Source organism: Argopecten irradians, chromosome 9, assembly GCF_041381155.1.
Source record: "Argopecten irradians isolate NY chromosome 9, Ai_NY, whole genome shotgun sequence".
NCBI classification, from domain to species: domain Eukaryota; kingdom Metazoa; phylum Mollusca; class Bivalvia; order Pectinida; family Pectinidae; genus Argopecten; species Argopecten irradians.
The window spans coordinates 33,840,711-33,859,399 of NC_091142.1; the positions used below are offsets into that span (position 1 = coordinate 33,840,711).

The 18,689-nt window shown below is 36.6% G+C and overlaps 2 protein-coding genes across 2 annotated transcripts in view; one reads left to right on the plus strand and one right to left on the minus strand.

The window, feature by feature from the left end:
• Window positions 1–8,625, minus strand: part of LOC138332124 (N-alpha-acetyltransferase 25, NatB auxiliary subunit-like) — a 30,535-nt gene extending 21,910 nt beyond the window's left edge. Inside the window, 12 exon segments of the mRNA XM_069280090.1 lie at window positions 458–593; window positions 1,023–1,091; window positions 1,333–1,445; window positions 2,240–2,415; window positions 4,844–4,927; window positions 5,179–5,290; window positions 5,644–5,724; window positions 5,864–5,963; window positions 6,259–6,455; window positions 6,767–6,905; window positions 7,460–7,545; window positions 8,561–8,625. Coding sequence (XP_069136191.1) covers window positions 458–593; window positions 1,023–1,091; window positions 1,333–1,445; window positions 2,240–2,415; window positions 4,844–4,927; window positions 5,179–5,290; window positions 5,644–5,724; window positions 5,864–5,963; window positions 6,259–6,455; window positions 6,767–6,905; window positions 7,460–7,545; window positions 8,561–8,615 — 1,348 coding nt within the window. The 5' untranslated portion in view covers window positions 8,616–8,625.
• Window positions 8,626–8,853: 228 nt separating this feature from the next.
• On the plus strand, window positions 8,854–18,119 carry LOC138332126 (uncharacterized). Its single transcript, XM_069280098.1, has 4 exons — window positions 8,854–9,127; window positions 13,232–13,403; window positions 16,639–16,761; window positions 17,344–18,119. The coding sequence occupies exons 1-4, from the start codon at window positions 8,925–8,927 to the stop codon at window positions 17,590–17,592; spliced, it is 747 nt and encodes a 248-aa protein (XP_069136199.1). The 5' UTR covers window positions 8,854–8,924; the 3' UTR covers window positions 17,593–18,119.
• Window positions 18,120–18,689: the final 570 nt, after the last annotated feature.

Consider the following 18,689-nt stretch of genomic DNA (forward strand, 5'->3'; position numbering starts at 1 on the left):
TGGTGGTAGCGCTGTACGATACTATTTACATGTGACTGTCTAGTTCTACTAACCATAACTGAGGCCGTGGTGGTAGCACTGTACGATACTATTTACATGTGACTGTCTAGTTCTACTAACCATAACTGAGGCCGTGGTGGTAGCACTGTATACGATACTATTTACATGTGACTGTCTAGTTCTACTAACCATAACTGAGGCCGTGGTGGTAGCACTGTACGATACTATTTACATGTGACTGTCTAGTTCTACTAACCATAACTGAGGCTGTGGTGGTAGCACTGTACAATACTATTTACATGTGACTGTCTAGTTCTACTAACCATAACTGAGGCCGTGGTGGTAGCACTGTACGATACTATTTACATGTGACTGTCTAGTTCTACTAACCATAACTGAGGCCGTGGTGGTAGCGTTGTGTGATACTATTTACATGTGACTGTCTAGTTCTACTAACCATAACTGAGGCCGTGGTGGTAGCGCTGTATGTATTCCTTGACTAAGATCAGACGCTCTTCTGACGACTGTTTGTCATGGTGTCCAATGTACCGCATCAACTGTAACAGAGTGATGTGTCGCTGCATCTGCTTTACCTGTAATATCATAAAATAAAGTTCCTCAAACTCTAATTGACACATACAGATATAAAGAACATTTAATGTCAGATTGCTCCTTTCTAGATTTTATGTAACTTTTTAAGCTTGATTTTCAAAATTTAAGACTAAAGAGAGAAATTGATTCAGATATTTGATTTGTATGATACACACAATATCTTGAGGATTACTGTAAATCAAGTAACATTCACTGATACCTCAATTTCATCTATTTTACAAGGGATAGGAAAATGTAATAAAATATCTTCCCAACGTTGTTTCAGACAAACTATACAATTCTAAATCTTGATGTTAAATTGTTATGAAAAAGTCATTAAATATTAAGATATGACATAAGTCACCACATTTATGTCATCCCACAATGGAAGTTGCTTTACAGTCAGTTTGTTGAACAAGAACTGAACTTACACTAGAGGCATAACCTATAGAGTCTTCTCCATTGGGTAGGTCCAAAGATTCTGTCACCTGGGATATTAACTGAAAAGTAAAAGTAGACCATGTTCAAATATATTTACATATCACTTATGCTAACATATTGCCATTTCAAAATCTAATTTAGGATAGATGTTAGCATCCAATATGTTATTCCTAATTCACCAAACTTATTTAAAAAGAGATAATTTATAAGACTACAGCATCATATTTTGGTAGTCTTAACAAAAAGGCAAATTATGAGACTACAGCATGATGTATTTGTAAACTTTATCAACAGTTATACCTTAGTTTCCTTGGCCTCGGTGAGCAGTTTAGTAAATGACTTCATATCCTCAAAACAGCATGGTTTATCTCCGAACAGGTCGTAGTATCGTAGTAGTAGCTGAAGTGGATCCCCTGTAAATATAATCAACAACGACCTTGTACATAACTGTAACCCTGGTCAATACTAGCCGCAATATATCGCTCGGCTAGAGAGAACTTCTCTTTAGCTCGATCGGTTGAGCGTCAGACTAGAAATCCAGAGGTCCCGAGTTTGATCCCTGGCAGAGGCAGGTGTTAAATTTATTGTAAATCCTGCACCCTGCGAAATAACCTTCACTTGAATTCTTTAATGAAAATATCCAAACAAAGCAAAATCAAAGCTGATACCACACTCAAGTAATCATCTTATACAGGTTTATTATATAAACTCTGACCAAACTATTCACTTTCTGTGATGTCTATTACAAAATCTGACCAAACTGTTCACTTTCTGTGATGTCTATTACAAAATCTGACCAAACTGTTCACTTTCTGTGATGTCTATTACAAAATCTGACCAAACTGTTCACTTTCTGTGTTGTCTGTTATCAAATCTTACCAAACTGTTCACTTTCTGTGATGTCTATTACAAAATTTTACCAAACTATTCACTTTCTGTGATGTCTATTACAAAATCTGACCAAACTGTTCACTTTCTGTGATGTCTATTACAAAATCTTACCAAACTGTTCACTTTCTGTGTTGTCTGTTACAAAATCTGACCAAACTGTTCACTTTCTGTGATGTCTGTTACAAAATCTTACCAAACTGTTCACTTTCTGTGTTGTCTGTTACAAAATCTTACCAAACTGTTCACTTTCTGTGATGTCTATTACAAAATCTGACCAAACTGTTCACTTTCTGTGATGTCTGTTATCAACTCTTACCAAACTGTTCACTTTCTGTGTTGTCCGTTTTCCACCTGTTTTGCTCTTTCATCTGTTTGATGAGTTCTAACTGGGCTAGATAAGGGCCCCTTTGGGGGCGACCACCCTCACACTGCTTTATACTCTCTTGTATAAATGTGGTGGCCATTTCTTCTGTGTAGTCTATGTCTTCTTCACTAAAGTATAAAAAACAAATCAATTCATATAATATAATTCATTAATAACATGGCATCACTAAACATCATCCTGATCACATATACATCATTATTTTTTGTGTGAAAAGTTAGGATGATGATAAGATTTTGGTTCTGTCTCCCGGTGTATATGTCTCTGGTACCATGATGATAAGATTTTGGTTCTGTCTCCCGGTGTATATGTCTCCGGTACCGGACAGTCAGGCTTTGGCTGTCGACGCTCTAGCTCAGAATTGGGAAGGGATGTACACTTATGCTTACCCCCCAATATCATTGGTAGCACGAGTGATAAGGAAGGTACAACAAGGGAAGATAACTCTTATTCTGATAGCACCATTCTGGGAGAGACAAGCATGGTTTCCAGATTTAATAGATCTCCTAATAGAGTATCCAATAAAGTTATCAGAGAGACTGGATTTGATCAGACAGCCTCACAACAAGAAACTGCATCCATCTCCTCAACTTCTCCAGTTGACTGCATGGAAGTTGTCAGGAGACAGTATGATGCGGAAGGCTTTTCAGCAGCAGTTGCTGAGAGAGCAGTTGGGGCTAGACGATCTAGTATCTACCACACATACAATGCCAGAGTTAGGATTTACTCAAAATGGGCTTCACAGAACGGGATCGATCCGTTTTTGGCAACTGTAAGTCAGATTGCAGAGTTCATGGAATATTTGTTTTCAAAGAAGAACCTACAAGTTAGAAATATTCAAGGGTATAAGTCGGCTATTTTGCTGATCCGTCCTGGTTGGAAGGGATTAAGGTAGAACCATCCAAGATTAGAGAGCCTGCTAAAAGCATATGTAAATATCAGACCAATTCAATGAAGGCTAGCACCTTCTTGGAGTCTTTCATAAATGTAAGCTCTGTTTGAACCTCTTGTAAATAGTCCATTGAAATTTTTGATGTTCAAGACTGTATTTTTAGTTGCTATTGCTTCAGGCAGAAGACGTAGTTGTTTACAAGCCCTCTGCTGTAAAGAAGGCCATGTTAGATGGGATAAAAAGGGAGTTTCTCCTGATCCCTCACCCAGGGTTTTTGGCGAAAAATGAATCTCTATCTTATGTAGCCAAAAAGATCTTTCTACCTAAAATGTCAGAATTCTCCTCTATAGAGGAGGACAGTTTAGTGTGCCCTTATAGAGCACTTCGTTGTTATTTGTCTAGAACTGCAAAGTTCAGGAAGAAGGTAGAGCAGCTTTTTGTCACTTACAAGGATAATAGATGTCATGCTGCTTCTAGAGATACCATCTCCAGATGGATTGTCCAAACTATTGAAGGATGTTATAAAGAGGCCAAGGAAGAAGATTTTTCAATGGCAAAGGCACACGATACTCGGAGCTTGTCCACTTCTTTCGCTCTGTTTAAAGGGGTATCGATGGAAGATATCATGGAGGCTGCTTCCTGGAAATCAGAGTCTACATTCACCAGTCACTACTTGAGAAATATGAGTTGTGAGACTGGCAGAGTTGGTTGTGCCTTCCTAACGACAGAACAGAAATAAGACTGAAGGGTGGATGAAGAGGCCTAGTTGAGTGAGTAACAAATCCCACCTCCTGTTACAAGCTTTGTATTCTGAAGCCTTATGTAGTTTGTTTCACCTAGCAGGTAAGTATGATGCGAAGGAGATTATATCCTTTCTCATTGTGAGAGGATTATCTCCGAGCATCATACTTACCTGCTTGGTCTACCCGCCCAACTCTCCTCTTATTTGTTTAATTAAAATGCTAAGTTAGACCCTCATAAAAGATTGGTACGTGCATGCGCGGAGGGACCAGTCATTGTAGACCAAGGGGAGTAATCATTTTTTTATTATCGGGTAATAGCGAGAAGTGGTTTAAACCTTATGTAGTTTGTTTCACCTAGCAGGTAAGTATGATGCAAAGGAGATACTTCTATTTCGACATATTACCACAAACCCTCCACCTCTGGTAGCAAGTTTGTATCCCATGTGGGGCAGTTGCCAGGTTCTGACTGCTGGTTGGTGGTTTTTCTACGGACGTTCAACTACAGACATCGCGAAATTTGCCGGTCCGACGGACAAGTCCGACAAAATTTGACTCGGACCGCCTATTTCAAAATCTGGTCGGGACCGACCGTCCGGCAATTATTGAGTACTGGAAGTTGGTAGAAATTGTGTCTCTGAAGTATTATGCAGGTGCCGAACTTAGCAAATATGTAAACTGCATAAGATAAATTAGATTATCATGAAACAGCTGCCCAGATACTTATAGCAGGAAGTTATGTTTACTTCAAAACTTCACATTAATGTTCGGTCCAGCAAAATCTTGTTTGGTCCGGCTTAATCACAGTCCTTGCTGGTCCGAATGTCCGGCCATTTTTTTTCAACTTTCACGATGTCTGAACTAATAAAAGAAAATATAATTTTCTATTCTAAATATCATCCTTACCTATCTTTGTCTGGGGTCCAGCTAGCCTCAACCAGGTGTAGACAGGACCGGATATAATCCTGCCAGTTATTCCAGTGATCCGGACTAAAAACAAAGATGATTTTGGTAAGCCACTAATAACTGAGATCATGTTGGTACCAATGTAAGACTTGAACATACGTAGATAGCTTTTTAATGGGAAAAGAATTTTAATACACATATTTTATACTTTAACTCCACATTTGAATTAAGGCCTCAAAAGATAATTTCAGCTATAAATCTAGTTACTAAATACTTTGTCTCCCCTATATGACAGTCACAATGTACAATCAAAGCTGCAATAGAAAAACCCTTACTTGTCTTTAAGAAGCTTTTTAAACTCTCTGTTCACTTGTGGCCATCTCTCTAATTTTGCATACAGTTCTGCTGTTTTGTTTTCACGAAAGTTGAACTCACTTGTGAGTTTTGCTGTGAAAGGAAAACAGAAAGAAATCAAAAATTTAATACCAATACTATTAAAATTTCTTTTTATGGAATTCATAGAGTTTTCCATGGAAATTATCTAAATGAATTGAAAGTCAAAAACTTTACCAGAAGGGTTTGACTCCTGGATTTAAGCTCTCTTCTTTCAAAAATTCTGTTTCCAGTCCAGTTATTACATAATAGCAAGATACATTCAAACCTGCTCTAACGACCACCTGTCTATAATGGCCGGTATACATATATTCCTTGTGCGTAAACAGTGAACAAAAATTTCATAACTGAAATGTAATACAGACGCTTTGAGGGCATAATAGTACAAAACATTCCACACATTTTACCTCCAAGTGGTCCCTCCACAACTTTCAAAGCCTCCTCCCACTTCTCCAGAAGTTCCAGAATGATGAGGTATATCTGGACCTCTGAAACAGGACGTTGAGTTAAAAGATTGCTACTATCATACAAAACATGTTTTAAATAGATGTCTTTACCAACATTCTGGTATCTTCTATGTAAAATGAAACAATTTGAATAAAATAGAGCCACAAACATAATGAATACCTGCTTCTGCCGTTATCTTTTCCTCATCAATGTATTTTTTGGTCATACGCTCAGCAAGAGGAAGAAACATGCCTTTAGCTAATTTCTCATCTTGGTGACCCTACAAAAGACAATTAAAGAATTTAAATGATGTTTCCTATGTATAAACAAAATGCATGTAACCCACTCTTGTATGTTAATGGTCATATTGCATATTTCAACCCAATAATATATATATATATATATATGTCTTGGCAAGAAAGAATCTCTGTGTTTTTAAAGCTCCATATAAAGACAAACTGCAATCTCAAGGTCTTGATTTCTGAAGGAGACTGTGATTTAAAATGAATCTTTGCATTTTCAAAGTTCAATTAAAACAAAGCTAATTTATAAGTGTATGAAGCCATTTGTTGTACCTGCATCACAATGCTCATGACAGCCCAGAAGTAGTAGGGGTTTTTCTGAGGCTGTAATCTGTGCAGTGTCATAGCTGTCTGCTGCTGTTTTTTATAGTCTCCAAGACGAACATATGCCATGAATAACGAAGACAAGATGTCTTCATTATCTGGTCGATGCTTGTGAGCATTTTCATAAAGATCAGCTATAAGGTCCACTGAAACAGATGCGATACATCGCATGTATATTCACAATTTACAATTTTAATTAAATATTATTGTGAAGTCCATTTTATGGACAATTCACCATACATGCTTGCATACTTTTAAGATCGAATTCAGCAATAAGAATAACAATGATACTAAGTACATTGCTTTTCAGTCAATAAGCTAGGATGTACCTTCATTGCCTTAAACTGAGAGGAGTTCCTTACATTGAGATCATTAAAAAAATTGTGCTGTATCCGTAGTTAAATGATGTAATAGCTATTTCAGATGTCCATGCCACCATTCAGTTAGGAGAACTTACATTTATATACTTCCCTATAGCATATGGACATAGCCTGAAGCGTGGCTTCATCAGTCGGGTTCTGGGCGTGTATATCCTTCAACAATGCTGAACTCTCATCATGCCGACCAAGTCTGAGTAGAGCAAGAGCCTTCAGTACCTGAAGGTCAAAGTTGAATTAAATCAGAATTAATATTGACAATATCATGGATATTTGTATCAACAAGTGATGCTTTGAAAAAGTGGGGCATCTCCCAGAAACATAGCCACATTTAATCACTTACCTTGGATTTATGATATTGATAAGTTTTACCTTCTATCTAACTGTCCCTATCCCTAACAATACATTTTTTATGCGAAACATGGTGCTGATAAGTTAAATACTGGTTTCTTGAGAAGAGAAGATTAATCTTAATTAAAGTTTCCAAGTTTCTTAAGAACTAGGAGGTAATGATTGTGATAGGACCATTATAGATGCCTTACTCATAAAAAATACATTGCTGTTTTGAATAACCCACATATACCAATTTTCACTGTAATTCAATATCTGACATTATTTATATTTTGAGTCCAAGGCCTCCGTTTAATTACTTTGGTGGAAATAGAGCTTTTCTAAAAACAAACCACGGCACTGACATATCTTTTCAAACCTCATATTAAACGTTAATTAATCTATTGAAAATTGATTTAGGATCTTAATAAAATAAAACCAACTTTTGCGCACTGTAAATCCTTCTGTTTCTTCAACACTTTGTCTGCCTCTTGAATGGCTTTCTTGTTGTTTCCATTATCAAGACAATCTGAAATTGACAATAGTTCACTAAACCTTACAGTTTGAACCTCAGATTCTAATTCGTGTTTCAATATTTATCATATTAGGATACTCCTTTAGCCCCAATCTGAATCACTAATAGTATATTAAAAATGTTTACTGTCTTTTTATTTTTCTGATTTCAGGGTGACACAGCTTCTTATTGGTCAGAAATAATTTGATCTGCACTCTGAGGCCCCCATTTCCATGCATGGGAACACAGTTTTTTTTTATATATAATTTTACTATACTATGTTTTCCATCATAAAACTTCTTTACATATCTTCATGCATCTTAGTTTGATTTTGTATGTTCATTAAATTTCACTTTAAATTAATTTAAATTGGTCCAAATTGTCTGATGGTCTTGCTAAGTTGCTATAGACATACAAGATAATGCAAATATCAACATAAGAGCCCTTCGGGTTAAAATTAAATACACTGTTATGAAGGCAGTGCTGAAGCTTATCAGGAAACAAACTTCCTTCCTGTAGATATAGCAGCAATGATGCAAAAGACCAGTGGAAAAATCGAATGCATACATCCTACATGCAATTATTGCAAACACAAACTGAACACATATCTATCATTTTCCACTAAATAGTATTATTTAACCATGTAAATGTGTGCCTATTCGTAGCCTACCCTTTTTATTCGTACCCTGTCCCTAACGATATATCGTTACAGAATTCGAAGCAGTGTATGAATACAAGACCAACGCTGTATAGAAGGAGACGCGATTCAAACAGGGCTACATTAAATATGTGTATGAACACATTGTCTCTTTTTCATGTATGCATTTGATCATACACATGTAACTTTGACGTTTCCTGTTTAGCTTGTTGCATCTTTTTGTTGTGAAAGCTAATGTCAAAACTTGCAGAGAAACTTAGATATTGCAGAACCATATATAACATTTTAACAGTTGTGAATTACTGAAATAATCATCAATTCTTATATGTTTTCTAAAAACTGATTAATATCATTTTGAGCGGTAAAACGAACCATAAATCGGTCTCAATCTTCTTTCATTCACATCCACATGGCTACGAGACGCCATCTTTTTTTTAAATCACGTATTTTCTCGTGAAAGACGATACTGACACCATTGATATTCCTCCGCTAAATAAGTAAATGTTTTTATCGCAAAGAATTATCTATAATGCTATCTGAAAAACAGCATTTGCAAATTTGAATAAAGAGCTTGTCATCATATGTGATAAAAATAATATCAACCCTTAAAATATATATTATTGGACTATTTGTGAACGGAAGTTGCAATATTACCCTTTGAGGTGTTCCACGGCACTTCCTGTTTGTGCAATCGACTATTGCAGATGTTTCAGCAACATTTATCGAAACAGAAGCAATGGCCACCGCCTGTGATACTTCAACAGAGGTGACAGTCAGCATGTCGAAAACTTGCAAATTGGTATTGGAACAATATGAAAAGCAGAACAGTCGCTGGCCAAAATTTGGTAGACACATTTTGGCAGCTTTCGATGATCAATCCATCGTTGTTTACCAAGCTTACAAACCTTCCATAGCTAAATTTGCTGTGGAGAATCAGAGGTGAAGTATATGTACTATATATATCAGTGTAATATACATGTATGTAAATTGTGAAGTATAAGTGTAACGTGTTTAAGACATATTATGAGATCTAATTATTAAAACTATTTTACAGGAACACAGGAACACATACAATGTACAACTGATGTATTAGATCTGTATTAGAAATAGAAAAACTATTGATAATTAGATGACATATCCATGTTTTAATTAAAACATGAAATTATACAATGATTTAGATATATATGCATAAAAGTCAATGAACTCTTATCAAGATGTACAGGTATTTGTAAATTGAACAACAGGTATTTGTCAGTAACAGCCGCCTATGGTTCAGGATTGAGTTGATCACTGCGACTAGGTAGCTCAATGGTTAGAACTCTCCGGTCAGTGTTAAGATGGATCCTAGTTTGAATCTTAGTCTGGTAATGCCTACATTTTTCTGCTTCTTCTACATTTGTACTCATGGCCAATGACATGAAAGTATCCTCGTCCGACTGGTCAGCCATTTTCTTATCAGACTGTGGGACATTATTCTGTATTTATAATATAATGTTTATGGTCACAGTCATCTGTACGTAAAGAAAGATACATACAATCAGTTACTAACGCAAAATAATAGATTGACATAATCAATAAATCATACATTTATCTGTCCCTGTAAGTACACTTATAATGCTACAGATGAAACGTACCTTTCAGTCCATTTCTTTTAGCATTACACTAGCACATGGCAGTCTCTGATTGTAAGCGGATGTTATACGTGATTATCTAATAATGAAACTGACACGTGCCATCTGGAAACTAATTATACACATAGCCAAAAGGCGATAATCCTTTAGTGACCAAGTGAAACTCTGTTTCAAGCATAAGTGTTATGCTTATAACAGGGGGATAACTTTTATACAATGTTAGAGGTTTAGTACAACTGATATGAGATAGAAATTTTCAAAATTTAATATTAGTGGATTACTCAACCTGGGCTGTGTGTTAAGTCTTCGTAGCAAACGCTAAAACAAGAGGCCCAGAGAGCCTGTATCGATCACTTGGTTTGTAATGCTAATTAATGTTCTATATACAGGTTCATTAAATAGTTCTTTCTTTTCTCAATGAATTTTCCCTCTAATATCTCTATTGGGCTCCACTCTTTCTGCTCCATGGGGTCAGAGCCAAAATTTTGTTACTTTTCTCCGCAGGATGTTTCTGGTCAAATGTGGTTGCAATCCATGCAGAACTCTATGACTATTAGTGATTTAAAGAATTAACCCCTATTTCTCCTATTCGGCCCCACCCCTCAGCTCCTGCCCCCGGGGTGTCAGAGCCAAATTTATATAAATTATGTTCCCCTTCTCCCAAGGATATTTCTGGACAAATTTGGTTACATTTAATATAGAACCATATGACTAGTAGCAATTTTAAGGCTTTGCCTGTATTTCCCCTATTAGGCCCCGCCCCCGGGGGGTCAGAGCCTAAATTTATACAAACTTTGTTCCCCTCCCCCCCCAAGGATGTTTCTGGCATACCTATATATGGTAATTTGATTACATTCCATGCAGAACACTATGACAAGTAGCGATTTAAATGATTTCCTCTATTGGGCCCCGCCCCTCCTGCCCCCGGGAGGTCAGAGCCAAAATTTATACAAACTTTGTTCCCCTTCCACCAAGGATGTTTCTGGCATAATTTGATTACATTCCATGCAGAACACTATGACAAGTAGCGATTTAAATGATTTCCTCTATTGGGCCCCGCCCCTCCTGCCCCCGGGAGGTCAGAGCCAAAATTTATACAAACTTTGTTCCCCTTCCCCCAAGGATGTTTCTGGCATAATTTGATTACATTCCATGCAGTTCTAACTCTATGACAAGTAGCCATGCAGTTCTAACTCTATGACAAGTAGTGATTTAAAGGGTATACCTTTATTTCCCCTCTTGGGCCCCGTCCCTCCTGCCTCGGTGGTGTCAGAGCCAAAATTTATACAAACTCTGTTCCCCTCCCCCAAGGATGTTTCTGGGCAAATTTTGGTTACATTCCATGCAGAACTCTATGACTAGTAGCGATTTAAAGGAAATGTTGAGGGACGGACGACGGACACCGCGCCATGCAGGACCAGCTGACCCTAAAAGTTATAATTACTGGTCCTGACTGAAAGTTACTAGTCCTTACAAAGTTACAATTCATCCTTTTAGTTTATATAATTACTAGCAAAGTAAGAGTTTTACTAACAAAATATATCTGCATATCCGGATTCGCATCGTAGGCTCTCAACAAAGTTGACTGAAAACCAGAATACTACGAAAATTTGTTTTGTACAGTTTGATCTTCGACCTTTCTACAATTCTACTGCCATTTGTGTTTTGTTTATCTTCTGTCTGGACCAAAAGTTGCCGGTCAAAGGTCCAGCTGCACAGTAAAAATTGTCTGCCCGACTATAAAATTGCCGATCACGGGCAGACGGACAAGCGTTAATTTTGAACGCTGGCGCCATGGCATATAAGCTCACCGGCCCTTTGATGAGCTAAAAAGGAAGGGTAGAGTGTAATGGTTCTGGATTGGGTCATTGCCAGTTTCAAATGCTAGCGCTTAATTCTTGAATTGATAATTTATAAAGATCTGTAAAATATAGCACATCTATGGGGGAAAATCAGTGAATGCACATACAGTATTCAGCATAATTAGCGCTCAGGGCACTTAAATCATTGTAACAAAGAGGGGCAATAAAATGTAAAATTGTGGACGAAAAAAGTCGGCCATATCTTAAATTTTTCTGTACTCATTGTACATTAATCTGTTACAGTGACGCATATGCCTTCTAACCTTTGAGACATGCTTATTATGTCGTGATTCACATGTAAAAGACTCCCAAGTCCATGTAATATGGCATACAGCGCTGAGGTTAGAGGCATCACATGTTGTGAAACATTTTTAAATCTATGGGATGGAGGCGTTTATACAACTTCAACTCTTCTCCTGAAAAGGGCGAGTATAGGGGGAGGGGCGCTAGTTACAATAAATGTTGTAAGAAAGCGAGGAAATGAAAGCTTAGCTTAGGCAGATACTGATATAACTTATGTAAAATTATGATCAGACTGGGGAGGATCATTCAACAAAATAACTTGATTATTGGTAACACTTCAGAGGTTACAATCTGTGTCAATTTATCCACTTTAAACTGTCTTCGTAAAATTGAAGGCATTTGAGGAGAACAGGAGACCTATCACAGGCCTAGATAATCCATTAATATTAGATTATGATGTTCAGTTAAGAAAACTTCTGATGCACACCAATGTAGAAATAATGTAATACTTCAAAAGTGTCTCATCTCTAATAAACCTCTGACAATGTTGGCTCTAGACTTCATACAAAGGAGTAACAACCAACTTAAAATTAAAGCCAATGAGTTGTTCAATGATTCAATCAACAAATGTCTATTGATGTAAAAAGACCAGACCAAATTAACTCATCTTATGTAGACACAAGTTGTTGCACACAGCCTTCTGTCTTGAAATGACATACATACAGTGATGTAGTCCAGGGATAGGTATAACAATATTGATATTTTCACCTGGAATATTGATTATGTACTAGCTGTGGTGCTTTGGAAAGTGTTATTGGCCAGTTCAATCGTGGAAAGCAAAATAAATATTAACTTGATATTAATAGATTATATAACTATATACTGTAAATGTGGATATTTTGTTCTCTGTCTCATCCCTAATTTCTCCCTAATTTCTTCAGATGTCTCGCTGGTGAGACTGGTACTGTCTATACTATACAGACAATAGCTCCATTCTGTGTGAATGATATTAGTTTCTGTAGGGCATGTAGATATAAAAACATGTTAAAAAGCGAAAAGAAGAGGGAAAATACACATGTAAGATTCCTGTAGAATTTGAGCTCAGGTATGTCTCTGTTTGATAAGCTATTGAAACCACCAGCTCTATGGCCGGAGTCAAAGAAGCATGCTCTATCAGCTGTGTGAGACAGACAGTATTTAAACAGACCACACTGATCCGCTTCTTTTACTCATATATTTCATATAATTCATATAAGGTTATACCAATGCTTAAAGTTTTGAGGGGTTTTGTTGTTTTCCATTTACAGGTTTGGTGGACCTGATTTCCAACTAACCAGAATGTCCTGGATCAAAACTAATTTTCTATGGATGATGTACAGATGTGGCTGGGCAACTAAACAAAGCCAAGAAAGAGTTCTAGCTGTCCGCATTACAAGGGATGGATTCAATGAAATTTTATCAAAAGCTTACACAGTTGAGGTAGATTTTTGAAAGTATATAGTTGTCTTTTAAACAAGTACAATAAACTAATTGCAATGTGTATGGCAATTTCAAAGAGGAAGATTAATTTCAAAGAGTTTACTTTTACTGTTTCTTTATGATGTCATTTATTAGGCCAGTGGAATAAAAATAATTTTAAACCAAACTTTATTGGGTCCCACTTTCCTGCCTCGGGAGTCAGACACCTTTAATACAAAATTAGAATAACTTTTTATACCAAATCTGTTCCCATTTTTCCTAAAGATCTGTCTGATCTAATATGTTTAAAATCCATGGAAAACTTAATGACAAGTAGCGTTTTAAAGGAATTCACTTCTTTTATCCCTAATGAACCCACTCCTTCAGAGTCCGCATTCGGGCAGGGTAGTCAAAAAACACTTTTAACAAAATAAAATATGTGTGAACAAAATTTAATTCCATAAGGTGATTTATGCCACCACATCTAAACAGGTTTGAGATCTGAGCTCTAAAATTGATTGGAAAAACAACACATTTAAAGAAAACTGATGTTTGCTTAAAATAGATATTCAATCAAATGTAATAAATGCCATTTTATTGATTTTATGCAATGAAATATTTAATACTGAAGTCAGATGGTCTCAATTTTTTAAGGAAGCTAAATATTTAGATACAAATGTAGTTTGATATTGTCATGAACTATTTCTACAAGATGTAACATAGCTATATAACATTTCATATAAATCCGTTAACATTTCTTGTTACCGCTAATTCTCCGAAAGGGCTGAAGGGATCTTTCTCAAATTTCATATGTAGGTTCCTCTAGTGCCCTACGATCGGTGAACAAGATGGCCGCCAGGCCGCCATCTTGGATTTTGATAGTTAAAGTTTGTTACCGCTATGCAACAAAGTTCATAGCTTTTGGGACAGATCGGTCAACAAGATGCCGGCCGCCAGGCCGCCATCTTGGATTTTTGACAATTGAAGATTGTTACCGCTATTTCTCAGAAAGTACTGAAGGGATCTCTCTCAAATTTTTATATGTAGGTTCCGCTAGGGCCCTAGTTGTGCATATTGCACTTTGGGACCGATCGATCAACAAGATGGCCGCCAGCAGCCATCTTGGATTTTGACAATTGAAGATTGTTACCCGCTATTTCTCAGAAAGTACTGAAGGGATCTCTCTCAAATTTTATATGTAGGTTCCGCTAGGGCCCTAGTTTGTGCATATTGCACTTTGGGACCGATCGGTCAACAAGATGGCCGCCAGGCAGCCATCTTGGATATTTGACAATTGAAGTTTGTTACCAAAGCTATTTCTCAGAAAGTAATGAAGCAATCTCTCTCAAATTTCATATGTAGGTTCCCCTAGGGCCCAAGTTGTGCATATTGCATTTGGGACCAATCGGTCAACAAGATGGCCGACAGGTAGCCATCTTGGATTTTGATAGCTAAAGTTTGTTACCCGCCATTTTCTCAGAAAGTACTGAAGGGATCTCTTTCAAATTTCATTTGTAGGTTCCCCTAGGGCCCATTGTTGTGCATATTGCATTTGGGACCACCAATCGGTCAACAAGATGGCCGACAGGTAGCCATCTTGGATTTTGATAGCTAAAGTTTGTTACCGCTATTTCTCAGAAAGTACTGAAGGGATCTCTTTCAAATTTCATTTGTAGGTTCCCCTAGGGCCCTTGTTGTGCATATTGCATTTTGGGATGGATTGGTCAACAACATGGCCGCCAGGCAGCCATCTTGGATTTTGATAGTTAAAGTTTGTTAACGCTAATTCTCAGAAAGTACTGAAGGGATCTCTTTCAAATTTCATTTGTAGTTTCCGTAGGCCCTAGTTGTGCATAATGTATTTTGGACAGATCGGTCAACAAGATGGCCGCCAGACCGCCATCTTGGATCTTGATAGTTGAAGTTTGTTAACGCTAATTCTCAGAAAGTACTGAAGGGATCTCTTTCAAATTTCATTTGTAGGTTCCCCTAGGGCCCTAGTTGTGCATAATGTATTTTGGGATGGATCGGTCAACAAGATGGCCGCCAGACCGCCATCTTGGATCTTTGTTACCGCTATTTTCTCAGAAAGTACTGAAGGGATCTCTCTCAAATTTTATATGTATGTTCCCCTAGGACCTTAGTTGTGCATATTGCATTTTAGGACCGATCAGTCAACAAGATGGCCAACTGGTAGCCATCTTGATTTTGGATAAGTTGAAGTTTGTTACTGGCCAATTTCTAAAAAAAAGTAATGAGGTGATATGTTTCATATTTCAAATATGTTGTATGTTTCGAAAAAGTTTGAAAAGCAGCAGAAAGATCCCTCTTTTCCATTGTCAAGCACTAGAATCAAACAGTGGTTGGTGGCGCCAAGATCCTCTCTGATCTCTTGTAATAACAGATTATAGTGTTTTAACAGTTTCATAAAGATCATTACAAAACCCATCCTCGATACTTATTACTCGAGGGGTTACTACCATTGTCATTATATCCACCCGTAGACTGAGTCATAGCAGAACTGAAGACATTTGAGGAGAAAAAGACTGACCAATCACAGGCTTACAGAGACATCCTGGTAAAGATTACAGAGAGTGACGCCCAACTAAAACCAACGCCATACAGTATACCATTATTTTGTTATTTTGATGTACATCAAAGGACCATACTACACTCATCTGTTGTCACACTATCTAGTTTTACTTTGGCATAGTCCAAGGGTGGATATAATGACAGAGATAGTAACCCCTAGAGATTCGAGAATGGATAAAACATTGCTACATTCCACCTTTGACCTCTGATCTCCAAAGAGTTGTTTTGGGGTTTTTCATTAAAATCATATGTGATTCCTTCTTCTTGTATTCCCATTGTAACTGTGTTTGTACAGTAAAACATGGTTATAACAAATCTCTGGGGACCAACAAACTCACTTCTTTATTAGTATAGTTTGTTATACACATATTACAGACACCTTATAGGAACAAGGATGGGGTAATGATATTTACTACGTTATAACCATGAATTTGTTGTAAGTTTTTTTTCATTTTATACATGTTTTAGTGTACAATGTATTATGTAAATATAAAGAGGTGAACTGCCTGGAAAATTTGACAATTTTTTCCCTATAGAAACAATTGATCTATATCCCCATTATTTTATGTTCTATTGTTTAATTGGTCATTTAAAGTTATATTTCTTTTAGAGGATAAAAATTGTATTAAGATATATCTAAATTTAAAATGATTTTATCATACAGTTCCAGAAATCAAAGAAAATCCAAACAAAGGATATTACAGTTCGACTTCAGTGGGACCCTGACCATAGTCCTACCTATACTAACCAAAGAAGAAAAGCCATCCAGCTCGGACTGAAAGGGCAGGTACAGTATATTACTAACCATTTATCTGTAGATGAAGGCTGATGGATATGTCAACCATGTGACAAGATATTGTTATTCACAATCTAATGACTACTATAATTTTTCTCTTGTAAAAAATATAAAATATCTTAATTCTATACTAGATACTATAATTCTCATGCAATATTTATCCAACATTTGGCTCAAATGTGAAATTACATTACACCATATTTAAGAATTGTTATGTCATGTGTGCGACACATGTTCACAGGGTATTATAGAGTTTTCCTTTATTTGGGATAATATTAACATAAAATTGAGTAAATATGGCAAAATTTCTTCCCGGGGAAGGAGCCTTTATTCAGCCCCAAATGTACCTAAAAATCACTCAGGAGAGATAATCTACCGGTGAAGGGGGGACCAGTTACATTGTACAATGCACATGTCTATACCTTTTATCACATATTTTATCTGTACATGTACTTGGAAAGAAACAGGATTTGGACATTTTTCTATAGTCTCAATGTCCAAAAGGACCAAGCTGTTGAAACTGTACGTAGTTCAGCTCATATTAAGTAAAGGTTGATTGGTTATCTTTTTCAGACCCTATTGAAATATAGCAGTGATTGGATTGTCAACATCACAGATATTACAGATTTGGTGAAAAGCATGAAAAAAGATCTGGACACTGGTGGTACTGAAAAACTTTGGACTCCCAAGGAAACTGTGTATGATGTCAGTGACAAAGCAATCAGGGACAGGATATTTTTGTCCGATGAGTCTGATGAAGATCCCTCTTTAGAACACAAGTGTTCAAATACAACAACTTCTCAATCTCATCCAGATTCATGATGTTTCTTGTCTGTAGAAATCTAATCCCCTGTCTGTCCCTCTCTATTTAAGTTACTTACTTTCATTTCATTCTTTGAGTAAAGGATGAAATGATGAAAAGTAACTCCTTGGGTACAGACTAATATAGTGAAAACTAAGGGAAGTAACCCTGTGAGTAACAGGGGGAAGTAACTCTGATAAAATGTAGATCAGAATGGTTCCTCTCTAGATAGAAAAAAAATACCTCTGCAGAAATCAAGGTGACACTTGGTAGTAATTATGGTTGTACTATGAGTATCATTTTATTTGAAGTGCTGCTCAAGCTATCAGCTACGTTTTTATTTATATGGTTGCATTAATTGGTAAAATGTTTTATTTCAAAGAACAAATATATAGTCAAAGCCAAGTTGGTATCTGTCTGTGATGTGAAATGATAATTTTACTCTAACTTATCATACATGTGTACATGTAGTTTTATTTTGCACCACAGTATTATATAAAGCATCTTACATGACTGGCTATATTATTAAATGATATTAATTAAAGGAGTTCAGTATTTTGATATGACACAAGCCTTTAAACGAGTAGCATATAAAATTATGAAACAAGTTTAACTCTTTCCGTACCCTCAATCTTCCACATTGTCAACTATATATGTACTCCATATTGATGTCTTTCTTCATAATAAATTTCCTATTATATTCAAATTTCCAATACAGTGATATATGAAAAGTATTTAAAGTTCGAAATAAACTTTCTGGATGTTAAATAAATATTCATTTTGACAATCTATATCGTTTTAATAACAGGGGAACAAGATAAATCAAACAGAAGTTATCATCAAAAACAAAATGGTGGTTTATTGTACGTTTATACCTTCGCTCCAGATTGTAATATCAAAATAAAATCTTGATGCAGGTTTTTAGGTCATCTGACCCAAAGGTACACCGTCCGTCGTCATGCGCCGTCCGCTGTGCGTGAACTTTTCATTCAAACGACTTCTTCTCAATAACCGAAAGGCCCAGGGTACTGATATCTGGCCTGTAGCATGCTGGGACAAAGGGCTACCAAGTTTGTTCAAATGAATGACCTTGATCTTCATTCAAGGTCACAGGGGT

Coding starts and splice junctions, on each gene's coding strand:
- LOC138332126 (XM_069280098.1), top strand. CDS start 8,925: ATGGCCACCGCCTGTGATACTTCAACAGAGGTGACAGTCAGCATGTCG. Junction 13,404..16,638: donor CAAAAGCTTACACAGTTGAG/GTAGATTTTTGA, acceptor TTTATCATACAG/TTCCAGAAATCAAAGAAAAT. Junction 16,762..17,343: donor AGCTCGGACTGAAAGGGCAG/GTACAGTATATT, acceptor TATCTTTTTCAG/ACCCTATTGAAATATAGCAG.